The sequence below is a fragment of the Parasteatoda tepidariorum genome, chromosome 8, assembly GCF_982258835.1.
Source record: "Parasteatoda tepidariorum strain Cologne lab strain chromosome 8, Ptep-v5.0, whole genome shotgun sequence".
Taxonomy (NCBI): Eukaryota; Metazoa; Arthropoda; class Arachnida; order Araneae; family Theridiidae; genus Parasteatoda; species Parasteatoda tepidariorum.
In genome coordinates, this window is record NC_141762.1 from 33,501,860 (window position 1) to 33,515,214 (window position 13,355).

The window sequence follows — 13,355 nt, forward strand, 5'->3', positions numbered from 1 at the left end:
ATTGTCGCAAAAATTTTAAGTATAGATTGGCGGCACTTAAAAACCGCCAAATCTGTAGCGGCGGTGGCGTTAATACGTAAGTACCGAATTTTTATTCCATACTTTTCTGAATCATATTACTTCAAACATTGGAATATACAAGAAGTATACATAAATACATAATGTTATACCATTTAATTTTTCAATAAAAGTATTTTGAAAACAATTTTTATCAAAAAATTATAAACTAAAAAACGGAAAATAAAGAATTCTTAGGATAAAAAAACGATTTTAAGAATTCTTTACATTGAAATAAAAACTTTCATATTGTTTATTTTTTTATTATTCTTATAGTTCTTAATCAGACGTAAAAAAGCATTCTGTAGAGAGCTATCATCAAATGAAAAAAAAATATTTACAAGCAAATTTTTTATTGTAAAAATCATTGCACTTACCTGATTTATAATTCCCGGAGAATTCCAAAATGAAAAGTTCCTTGTCTGAAAACTTTATTCTCAAATAATAGATACATAGTTTATCCCTTCATTACTTTTAGATAACATACTACACAGCAAAATTTTATAATTGATATGAATTTGAATGTGTAGCTAAAAACAGAATAGCTGAATTCTAGTTGAACTTATTCTTTCAAAACTAAAAAATACTTACCAAGAAAACGATAAAAAAATTAATTAAGAATTAGCATAAATGGCACTATTTCAAGTAACTTGGATAATTTTTTATTGTTGTTTTCCGAATTATATGGATACAGAAATATATACTATTCTATAACGAAGAAGAATATGCTATAACTATTACAATTCTGTATGTTCTGAATTCATATTTATTCACTGGAATGACGAAAGCAATGTTGACTTCACTTTAATTCGTAATGAATTGAAGACAGAAGAAATGCATTTTACCTTAATACACATATCTGTAACAGTATCCGAAATCGGAAGTCATCAGTTGCAAGTTTGTTGATAATAGAAATAAAAAATTATTGAGGAATTTTTCTTCAAATGTTTGGCGTGTTCTGTTCCTGAAAGATTTACTAATATTCTGGAGATTTTTTTCAAGTTCTTCGGCCTTTTCCTTAGGGAAATTTTGTTTCTTATTTGCTGCTAAAAAATGGCGTCTGATTCTGTCAATGATTTGGATGGAACTAAATGAAAACGTGATAAATTAATGTCTGATATTTACAGGCTCCCGCTAGACGGCGTACTCGAGCGTTGCGATCGCGAAATGATGGTGCTGCAGCTTTTGATTGCTGTCAATACATTTTTATTGGCAGGAAAATCACATGGATTTAGTTATCACACATAATATTTCTATTGGTTTGGTTGTCATCAGCATAAAATATATAAGTCATAAAGTTATTGTTTTCCTATAATTATTTTTGTTTCACACATGGTTTCCCAAATTTAAAGGTTAAAATTACCAGTACTGTTATTACATTTTTGTTTTTGTTGATAAAGAAAAAAATTTAAAAACTGATCTTTTATTTTTGTATTTTTTACAATAGCCATTCTATTTAAATCAAATTTTTACTACAGTTCTCATGATATCAAAATATTATCGCATAAATATTACAAGAACTTTCTTTTTATTATTTCAGACTTAGAAGACAAAGTAGATTACCAGGCATAGAACACCACCTGTGAAACTTGATCTCAATAACAAGCCTAAACACTGAATGAATTTAGTTCAGTATTGTCCAACAGCCATTCATCCTTAAACGCCTATATTATCACTTTCAAAGATAGGCAGCAAGCAAGAAGGTCAAAATACCTCATCTAAGGCCATCATATATTTATAAATTACATCAAATTGCAGCATTTCATTTTCATCTGATATATATTAAGCATTATATATCTACCACGCACTTTTAGACTGAAACTAAAATATAATTTATTGCAAAAAAAAATTTAAGTACAAATTTGGTTTAAAACATGTTGAATTATAAAGAAAAATAATTGGATAGAAATCATCAGCTGACTAAATATTAGGATGATGAGAAGTATTGAATTAGACATCATAATGGACATCTGTGATATTTATTGAAAATGAAACACGACTGAATGGCTGTCACGTGAAAGATTTTTGTGCTGTGATATAGCAAAGCATAAATAGTGCCACGTATAAACTGTTAACATATTGGACTCAGACATTAGTAAAGGCACTGTCCGATAAACTGCATTATTGTTTTTAAAATTGTTTAAAAAAATTAAGACAAACCAGTTTGATGGTAAAATCATCAAGGATGTAAACTCATACACCAAAAATCAATTTTACATGCAATGAAAATGGCACAAATTATGGGTAACTGAAATAATGTTTAAGTCACACTTCTTTTTTTAATTTGAATAGTAGATAAAATAATATGTGATAGCTAAATTTTTGAGCCTCTTACTTGAGATTTTGCTTCACTTGTATAAGGCTATTTTCCAGTCAATCAAGGTTTTTTTCTCATGTTATTCAATAGGAACAAAGTGTATTGAGGTGAAAATTTAGGACAAAAATATCTGGAAGCTGAATGCTTAAAAAAGGAATCTTCTACTTTTTTACACCTAACAAAACATTCAACTTTTCAAAGAATTTAAAAAGCAACTTTTACTAGCAACAGCAATATCAAACCAAGGAGAAGGCTGTAACAGATACAGATGTGTTGAACAGATGCAAAATAGAGCAGAAAAGGATTATTGGAAATATTACATGTTTTAAAGGGAAACATCATAAATCACATTTAAAGACCGTTAAAACTTATTATGAAGGGCGTGGAACAATAAAATGATAAGCCACACTTAAAGTGTACAGGAGACAAATTCATGTAAGTGTACAGGTTCCTGTAAGCTGTTACATGTATAGCTGTAGTGTTTCTGTTTACAGAGGAAATTCTCTAAACTTACATTATACTTACCAGAAAATAATATTAAGAAACAGTTTGATGCAAACTTTAAAAAATGTGTGTCTTTTCTCTACACTGCTCCAAGTCTTTTATAAAAATCAAATAACATAGCTTTCTATGCACAATTTGAATAAGATATTTCTAAATCTGTTCAAACCTGAGTTCTTTCTTCTGTTGATTTTTCATGAAATTTTAAATTAAAATAATGATTTGCCCCAAAATTTATGTTATAATCTAAGTGATGGCATTACATAAAATAAATGGACTATTACAAGCATATTATTCCAGAAAACTTTCCTATTTCTATCATCTTTTCTAGAAGCTAAATGCTGGTTAAATTTATGTCCATATTATATATAAATTTAGTATACAAATTATTAAATTTACTATAAATGTAATATATATAAAAATTTTATTCCATTTTAGTTAATGCAATGCCCAAAATAGTTGTACATTAATTAATTTTCATGAAAAAGAAACCAATTCCTCATGGTTACTTTATTGAACTGGTCTGTCTTAATTTTTGTTCTTTCACTCCATTTCAGAATTCTAATTCTGAAATGCATGGTGAAATGCTCTGGTGGTAATTGGATAAGTTTTACCTTTGGGCCACAATGTATTAAAAAAGTGTCTGTCGAATTTTGAAGAAAAAATGCGCATAAAGTAATGTGCTTTTTACAATCTTTTTGTGCAAAAAATTACTATTTAAATATACGGCAAAGATATCAATTCTTTGAAATTGTATGTAAATGTGTTATTTTTAAATAAAAAGAAAAAAACATTGTTTGTACACAATTTGTGTTACTTACCTCACTATTCTTACAGAAAATAAGGTGAAAACACCATGTGTTAATTAAAAATTATAATAAAAGTAAAGTATTTTTAGTTTATTACATTTTTACACCAGAGTTTTAGTTTATGTATTAACTAAGCATACAATAGAAAACATTACATACTTTTTAATGAGAGAATTTATTTTTCAATCAATAAATGAATAGCTAAATATCAAAAGTTAATAATCTTGCCCAGGCACTGGAAAAAGTTAAAAGTGGCAGCAAACTTATTTCATATAAAAATTGTTAAGTCTTGTTTAGCACAATTCTGAATTAGCTACAAATTTATATTTTGATAAAAACTAAATGTGTCGATAATTAAAAAGAGAAAACTCTAAAACTTCTAAAAGTAACAAATTAGGTATATTATCTAAATTATAAATTTGGCATCCATTACCCTTTTTAGTGAAAAGTGGACTGGTCCTGAAAATTGGTATTCCTTACAAATAAGTAAAAACCTTTCAATATATTGATATTTAAATTAATACAACCATTTTATCCAGTATTACACTCAATAAATAATCTTATAATGTAGATTATTTCTATTTAATAATAAAAGTTGCATTTTACTATAACATTACAAGATGAACACAATACCCTTACTGTTGATTTCAAGTCAACCCAGAATGCTACTCTAGTGTCTAATCAGGAGCTAGCATAAGATCAAAATGAGAGTTTAAAAAATAAATTATATATATACCATACAGAACTTAATTTAGAATCGTGAATGTTGAAAAAATATTAATAAATTCATAACAATTATACAAATGATTATGATTATTTATAACAATTTAATGATAAAATACAAATGAAAACAAAAATATCACAGCTTTGAATAATTAATATGTAACATTCTTAAATATTTCCCCATTACTTGTGATTGACAAACCAGTCATTGTTGATACATAATTTGTTTGGAAAGAATTATGTGTGACTTCTTTTGTGTCTAAGAATTTCAGGAATCGTTAAAAATAGTTCTTCTTGACAAGTAGGACAAAAATATGGCTTCTTAAATGGATTTTCATTGTCAGTAGTATCAGGTTTTTTATCCTCCACTATAATAAAAAGTTAACAAATAATTAGATAATAAATTTAAAAATATTTAATAAATAAGGGTTTAATAAAACATTTTGGATATTTTTAATCAGAAATATCTCTTAAAATGAAAAGATAAATTCCGCATAAGATTCAGAGAATAATATAAAAACAGAAAATGAAAAGTTATTTCTTCAATACTAAACATCTGTATGTCTCTTTCAATACTAAAAGAAAATTATCAAAGTAAAACGGCCAAAGGTTTTTCTTTCTTCAATTTTTTTTCTTTTAAATCTTAACAAATTATCAATGCAATTAATTTTTATGGAAACTATGCATGCAGAGATTAATTTTCAATTATCCTTTCTGTTTCAGCAATTCATTGTGGTTTTGTTGATAGCATTCACACAGCCATACGTACCTAACATTTCAATTTATTCATCTAATTTTTTTGGCAAAATTAAAGCTAGAAAAAAATTTAGCTGAATGACATAGTCTTTCAAATTATGTATATCAGGAATGCTCATCAAGTCAACCACCTGCCAATCAAGACAATAGCATAAGAGAAAAAATTATTGCGTAGTTGCCCTCAGTTAATAGATGCTAATTTCAATACATTACAGTTTAACAATGATTCATAAAAACTATTTGCAAAAAATAAATAAATAATACACTTTGAAAAACTTTTTAACAAATGGTTGGAATTTCAGTACAAACAATTGATTTTGCACTTTGTATGCTTATTCATTAGTTCAAAAAAGTATTTTAAGTTATGAATTTGGAACAAAAACGTGCTCTCTCAGAATAAACATACCCTTTTATTGATGAGTTTGAAATTTTGACCCTCAACATGATCTCTAACAGCAATCGGAATAATTTTCAGAAGTTTAAGGCTCTTAAATTTAATTTTCTGCACATTTCATTAATCTCCTTATTTTTTTAAGCATATTATAAAACTCTTTTAGCCAAAAAAATTTCATGCAAACAAAATTCATATTTAAAATTTATTTTTTTACATTTTAATTAAAAAATTGCATTAAAATTAGTATAGTATAAGGAATAAAAAATTTTACATCATTTTAACATCTAAGCAGCATTGTTAATGACTTCAAATTGAAGAATGAAAAGGGACATAATTCAAAGAAAATTTCAGCAAAAATGTCTGTAAAAAAATCTCAACGTAAATTAATACCTTTATTAATACCTAATCTTTAAAAACAACAAAATTATAATTATTGAGTAGTAATACATTTTCCTTTTTAAAAAAAAACTAAAACTCAATTAATATGAATAAAGATATAAAACTTAAAATTAATAATTACAGTTATACTAAATGAATCAAATACAATAACACTTTTTTTCCCATTTACTATTTAAAAAGATGCAGATTTTTACAGTCATGCTAATAAAATATTATAAACTTAAACTATGATTTCCTAAGATTATGTTACAATTTAAAATTATAAAAGACATTGTATGATTATCTGTGCATGTTTTTCTATTTCATAACTGTGAAAAGATTTGTGCAAGAATATCAAAATTCCAACAGATATGAATTTCAGCCCCTCATCCTGAAAATCATTCAAACATTTCAATTAGTGTGTTTGGTAGGAAGGTTTGAAAAGGAATTTTTCTCACCTGTTTAATATAAGGTATAATAAATTAATATGTAGATGATTCCATTTTTGAAATATTTAATAGATAATAACAGTGATGCTTTCCAACTTTCTGCTCTGCAACCGATTTTCACTTAGAATAATTGCACATTCTTTAACATCACTTTATCTTTGATGATTGTAAGAGGAAATCATAAATGACAGCAAAACAGGGTGACACACTAAATTGATAGTTTCAAATTTATCTGAAACCATGAGTTTGTTTTGGTAAGAGATATGTTATCACAGCATGTTTCCATGTACTAAATTGTTACTATGGAGATATTTCTATGCACCAAATAGTTACATGCTAAATTACAAAATAAATGGGAAAACATTACATTTAGACTATCTTAAATAAGCAGTGAGCGATAGCATCATTTTAGGTGCTAAATGATACTGAGTGTAGTTCAACTTTATTTTATAGAACTTCTGAAAATGTATTTTGCACGTGTGTAAAGTCATCAAGATAGACAATATTTTGGACATCTCTTCTTTATGAACTAATTAAAATTTTTGTGCAACTTTAAGGATCAGGTGCTACAATTACCCCTGCACCTGCTATCGAAATTGCAAGATCATAACATAAACAGTTCTGAGGATACAAGAGACACACAGAGAGTCATGCAAACTCCTTATTTTATTGTTATAAATGATATTACTACTTCAGTTGAAGACATGATTTTGTAGAATACAGTCTTAAGAAGTTGCATAGGATATGATGATCAAATTTATTTGATTAATAATAAAATTGTTATGTAAAATAATCAATTCATGTGCATGCATATTTTTATGAATGAAATGTTTTTTAAAAGTGTTACAAATAATTTCTTCAAATCTGTATAAAATTAGCATTTAAAAGCTAATATTAACATCTTCAATTATTAAAAAAATAGAAGGAAAAAAAACACTGAATGTGATCCTATTAGGTAATTTTAAACTTACTTTTTTGTTCTTTGCATATTTCTTTGTGACGAATTTGATCCAAAACAGTTGCAACCATTTCTTTCCCACATAAAGAACAAGTCCAATGCTTTTGAATATACTGTAAATGGCCATCTGAATCTATCAAGCTAATATAAATTAAATTAGGCTAAATAAGGTATTGAACTTGTATTTAAAGTAAATATACTAGATTTTAAGTACAGAACAAAATATAGTTAATTTATCTTTAGCAATTTCACACTAAATTAATGATTCAACATAATTAAAAATAATTTCAGATTTATAATTGAAGTGGTCAATGTTAAAAAGAGGTATGTTACAAATCTACACTTTTGAGAACCCCCCCCCCCAAAAAAAAGTGATGAAAGATTGTTTTAATTGCTTCCAAATTGTTGGATTTTTCTTTAAACAGTCTAAAAAATTACTCGGTATTAAACAATCGGTAATTGATATTCCAAAACCAACTAAGAACTTATTTTCGTAAAAATGCCACATATCCTCTTTTAACACTAACCGCTCCAATTTATAACTAATTCAATTATTTTTACTTGAAAAAATTTACTTAAAAAAGTCATGACTTTTGAAAGAAATTCAGTATACAGTATAGATAAAAGAAAAAACTAATAACATCAGTATTATCTCACGCATTATCAATGAACAATCTAGGAAAAAAATAAAGACTAATTCATTTAAAAATTAAAATTTTGAGAGAAAATATTTAAAAATTATTTTAGTTTAAAAAATATTTCAAATTATTAACCATAAAAGGATAGCATAAATTTATTATTAAAATGATTTTAAACATTCAACATGAAGTTGGTCACTATAAATTTTATGCTTCAATTTAATAATATATTTTTAAAAATAGTCACATGTATATAAAACAGTACTCACTGCTTAATGTGATTTCTTAGGGATACAATCATTTTGACAACATTAGCCAACTAATAACAATAAGCGAATCACGAAATTAGATCAAATTACCAATAAAAGCCACACATACACTAATTAAGCCACATATAGTCAGCGCTATATTTATTGTATAGTGCGGTGCAAAAAAAAAATAATAAGTAAAGGAACTGTCCTAAATAAGTTTAAATCTAATGATTGAGTCTTCACGAAATAGGACTCAAATTTTAAACACACCACTTTTTTGTATCTCAATTTCTCAGAAACTATTCAATCGACTATGTTCAAGTTTTGTATTTTGTTTCGTCATACAAAATTACATACTTTAAAATTATGCAAAAGTTTGTTATCTTTGGATGAACGAATTCTATAACTATGTGCAAAATTATGGTTATTCACTTCATTAGTTTTGGAGATATTGTAAAATAAGGATAAAGTAAAATTAACAATATGGGTTTCATATTTTGGACTGCTCTCCATACTAAACTATTGGGATCATATTTCCCAAACCCCCTATATTTTAGGGCTCAGATACCTGAATCCATCAATAAAAACAACTATGTTTATTCTGAGAAAGTACGTTTTTGTGCCTGATTTCATACCTTAAAATATTATCTGCCCTAATTAATTAGTATATTTGAGGTCACGTCCGTAGAACCATTAAGATCGAGTTTAAGAAAATGATTAGTTAAAAAGATATTCAAGGTGGCTCATTTTTTGTGCACTGTACATAAGGATTTAAAATGCTGATTTTTTTTTAGATGTTTAATCATTTCATTTCCAACTATTCAGATCAACAAACTCCATATAATTGAGCAGGACTTAAAATATTGACTCACTAGTTCTTAGTTCAGATAAAAGCTAACACAGCTGAGACATGAAGAAAATGATCACATGGCATTAACAACCAATCACGTCTCTGTCCACCTACAGTTAAAAGAACTCCTAAGATGAAAGAGGAAGAATACTCTAAAATTTAAACACTAGAGCAGAGAAAGAAAAGAACAGGTTCTTTTTGGAAAACACAGCAAATATTTCTTTGACTAGATGGCTTTCGAAAAAATAAATAAAAACTTTAGCAATAAATAATGTTATGATCATAGAAAGCTATAATTTTAGATACAAATGAATAGAAAAAATCCGGACAAAATGATTTTGATAACAATTAGCTATCTATAACATTAACTACGGTCACATTAAGCAGAGGAAACAGCTTGAAAGATGAAAAAAGAGGAATAAGGTGGAATTTCACAAAAACTTTAGAAGACCTTGATTTTGCTGATGACATTGTACTTATTTCATCCAAATGTACAGACCTTCAGCTTAAAACAGACAAATTCCACAAATATTCAAATAGTGTAGGTTTATTCATAAACAAGAAGAAAACTAAAGTAATGAGAATAAATCAAAAGAAAAATGACAAAATTAAAATCGAAAATCACGAAATAGATGACATAGAGTCATTTAGCTATTTAGGTTCTATTGTAGATAAAAAAGGTGGAAGTATTGAAGATATTAGACATAGAATAATCAAAGCAAGAACATGTTTTAAGGGATTACATAAATTTTGGAGAGAGTCAAATATTGAAATAACGACAAAAATAGTTGTTTACAAAGCTATTGTTAGAGCAGTACTATTATATGGTGCAGAAACCTGGAAACAGACTAAGATCGAAATACAAAAATTAGAAATCTTTCAAAACAAATGTTTAAGATTTATTTTTAAAATTTTCTGGCCTTACAAAGTATCAAATCAAAATCTATTAAAGAAAGCTAAAATAAAAACAATAGAAGATGAAATTAAAAAACGAAGATGGAGCTGGCTTGGATATATCCTCAGAATGCCCAAAGAAAAAATTACATCTGTTGCGCTTACATGGGCCCCTGATGGTAAAAGAACAAGAGGAAGACCCAGACTTACCACCCAGCGCATGTTTTTGGGCGAATTAAAAGAATGTGGAATATCTGGCTGGGAGGAAGCAAGATCTATTGCTAGAGACAGGAAGCATTGGAGGGATATGCTAGAGGCCTTAAGTGCCCAAAGGCACGTAGAGGATAAGTAAGTAAGTACATTAAGCAGAGACAACTGTATATATATATAAACTTAATGTTACAATAACTAACAGGTGATTAAAATTAAATTTTTAAGAGAAATTTTTTTATATAAGTAAGAAATGCATACCAGTTATAAGTTAAATATTGCTTTATTTGCAATCCTCCTTTAACTGGATGTTCAGATGCATTTTGAGCTTCTTCCAATAAGCCAACAGAAACTGCAACATTTCCTACGAAATAATGAGAAATAATTTGAACAAATTTATATTTCTAAATATAATCCAGTAGCAGAGCTGAATTTAAGCTTGGAGGGCCTATATAATATGACATGTTGTACCTTCTTGTGGTCCAACATATAGTTTCTTAATGTCAGCTGCAAGAAGCCTTCGAACTGCATGGATTATTTCAGAGTGGAAAAATATAGAAATCAACTCATATAGTTTCTTGCCCATTTTTTGAATTTCATCACTTTTGGCTTCTTGGTCCATTCTGTACTCTGTGAAACCAATAAATATAGTTTCAATAACAAATAGACATTAAAAGAAATAAACTAAAATTAGATAGGAAACAAATATGAAGGAACAAACAACTCTTATAAGCAAAAACTAAAATTATAAAGGAAGCAAAAAAGTAAGATTTTTCTCATCTTATTAATTTTTTAAAGAGTTTCCTACAAAAACAAGAATTACTCCTTAGAGAAAAACTAAACTTAACAACTATGAATAATTGATAAAAACGCACATAATTAAAAAAAAAGTAAATTTTTTTGCTAAAGAATATAAATGAGGAAAGAAAATTTAAAGAACATTCCTTACATATTTTTTTTTCATAGAAAAAGGATACAAGATGTAATTAAATTACATTTTCATAATTGAATGAATATTTTTGTTACTAAATACAATATAAATGCTTGTTAAATAGGTTTAGTCATTACAAATGGCAAATTTGAATGAAGAAACATATAGATGAAAGATAAACTCTGCTTTTTTTAAAAACAGAGTTTAGCTTTCAGAGTTGCTTTATTTCACAAATAGGTTAAAGAAAAAAATTTAAAAAAAAAAAAAACACTTAAATATTGCAGAAAAACTTTGCAAATATAGTAAGAAATTATAATTTACAGACTGCAATTATTTATCCTTTAAAAAATCACTTTATATAGATTGTATTTTTAATCTAATGCAAAATTAAGAAATTCATCCACTAGGAAATGTGTACCTGAAATTTTCATAGTTTAAATTTTAACAGAATTTAGTTATTTTACATTTTTTAAGTGAAATGTTTTATTTATTTCCTACACGAAATGAGTAATAGCACTATAAGACACAAAATATACATATGGAAAACACTGATTATACACATTATAAATTAGGATTGCAAAATATGCCTTTGATAAGTTAATGTGTAGCTCCTTCCCTTCCAACCAAGAATTAAATGGAACATAAGTGGATTAAGAAATTTTATAACCAAGGCTCATTTTAGGAGAAATTTAAGTTTGTTAACAGATTCTAGACCAAAACTTACTCATTAAAAAGAACCCCACAAAATATTCTTCCCACTAATATGGGCTCTTCACAGATTTCTCTTTTGGAAAAATAGAGTACTAAGTTCATTACGTTAAAATTTCAAAATGAAGAGGTACTTATTGAAAATATCAAAAGATATAAATCTTTTAAAGTAAATTTTTTTGAAAAAAATTTCTTAATGCAAAACATGTTCAAAACAAATGTAGAAAATATCTAAGCAATTTATATTCAGGAAAAAATAATATTAATTTTTCTGCAGAAAAAGTTGAAAACATATTATAATTACATTTTATAATGAGCTACGTAGTGTTTGAAAATTTTTCAAGTCATTCAAATATTTTTAATTTAAAAATGTTTTGTCTCCTAATTTTTTTAAGACAAATTCATATAATTTTTATTACACAAAGAAGTAATTCCGTACTTAAACATCCATTAATATAAACATAATTCATTGCAGCTTTCTTGAAATTCTATGAAGCCTTTTTTTATAAAGCCCTTTTATCAAAAAATTTGCACACACTTATTATAAACAATTCAACAGTAAATCAACTATCTTGAAAAAAAAATTCTGTTTAAGTAATTCTCATTACTTGCTTCTTTCATTACAAATCACTTTGAAGAGATCCTAATCTCAATTTTTAATCATATTAATAAAAATTTTTTGTTTGAATAACATTATTTAGAAAAATTATATGTTATGTTAGTAATATATAACTATAACAATATATTTACCTTCAAAGGCTTTTTGCAATAAGCGTTGCCAGGCATCTCTAATTTCAAAGGCTTGACTTACAAAATCTTGAATGGGTTCTGTTTCATGAAATTTTAGTTCAATCCAACCATCACACACGATTCTAAACAAATATAGTTTGTTTAACCCTTGAGCACACAATTTTTCATTATAAATGTTTCTTTTTATAACCAATACAGGAGTGATCGTGAGTCCAACTCACAAATCCAGAAAATTTCTCGAGTAATATTTAATAATGCATTTTATTAAGTTAATGCCTTCAAATTTAAATTAGTGCTTAATCTCTAAATTTAAATCATTGATATTTTAAAGACATGAAATTCTAAATAAATTGCAACATGATTTAAATGAATAAGTTTACTTTTATGTCTAATCACATTTATTATTCTAAAAAAAAAATAGTTACAAATGAAAGAGATGCCAAGTATAAATTATTCTAATATTCTATAGTTCAAATAATTCTAATATTTTTTAATAATATATATATAAAAAATTTAGACGTAAATGTGATCGATTATTTCTTGAAACTTCTAGTACTTGGATTTCTGGCTCACGGTTAATGAAAAACCCAGAAATCCAGAATTTTTTCCAGAGCACAATCATCTCTGTCAATAACTATATTTTATCACAATTATGAAAAAAATATTTGAAAGTTAATGAAAAAAAATATTTCATACAACTAGTTAAATAAATAACATAAGAATACAAAAAGATATTTAAAGAACAGCATTGCAAATTAAAAACAAATAAAATATTCTTGCA

At 26.5% G+C, this 13,355-nt stretch overlaps 2 protein-coding genes across 3 annotated transcripts in view; one reads left to right on the forward strand and one right to left on the reverse strand.

Annotated features, from left to right (window-relative positions):
- The window catches only part of LOC107454008 (A disintegrin and metalloproteinase with thrombospondin motifs like), a 218,042-nt gene extending 215,482 nt beyond the window's left edge, over window positions 1–2,560 (forward strand). For both annotated transcript variants that reach the window (XM_043046467.3, XM_043046466.3), the window contains exon 15: window positions 1,598–2,560. In XM_043046467.3, coding sequence (XP_042902401.2) covers window positions 1,598–1,629 — 32 coding nt within the window. In that variant the 3' untranslated portion in view covers window positions 1,630–2,560. The remainder of the gene's footprint in view (window positions 1–1,597) is intronic.
- Window positions 2,561–4,491: 1,931 nt separating this feature from the next.
- Window positions 4,492–13,355, reverse strand: part of LOC107454010 (putative ATP-dependent RNA helicase DHX34) — a 31,077-nt gene continuing 22,213 nt past the window's right edge. The window contains exons 14-18 of the mRNA XM_016071053.4: window positions 12,575–12,696; window positions 10,657–10,815; window positions 10,447–10,549; window positions 7,356–7,483; window positions 4,492–4,775 (exon numbers count right to left, since the gene is read on the reverse strand). Of these exons, the coding sequence (XP_015926539.2) occupies window positions 4,645–4,775; window positions 7,356–7,483; window positions 10,447–10,549; window positions 10,657–10,815; window positions 12,575–12,696 (643 nt within the window). The 3' untranslated portion in view covers window positions 4,492–4,644. The remainder of the gene's footprint in view (window positions 4,776–7,355; window positions 7,484–10,446; window positions 10,550–10,656; window positions 10,816–12,574; window positions 12,697–13,355) is intronic.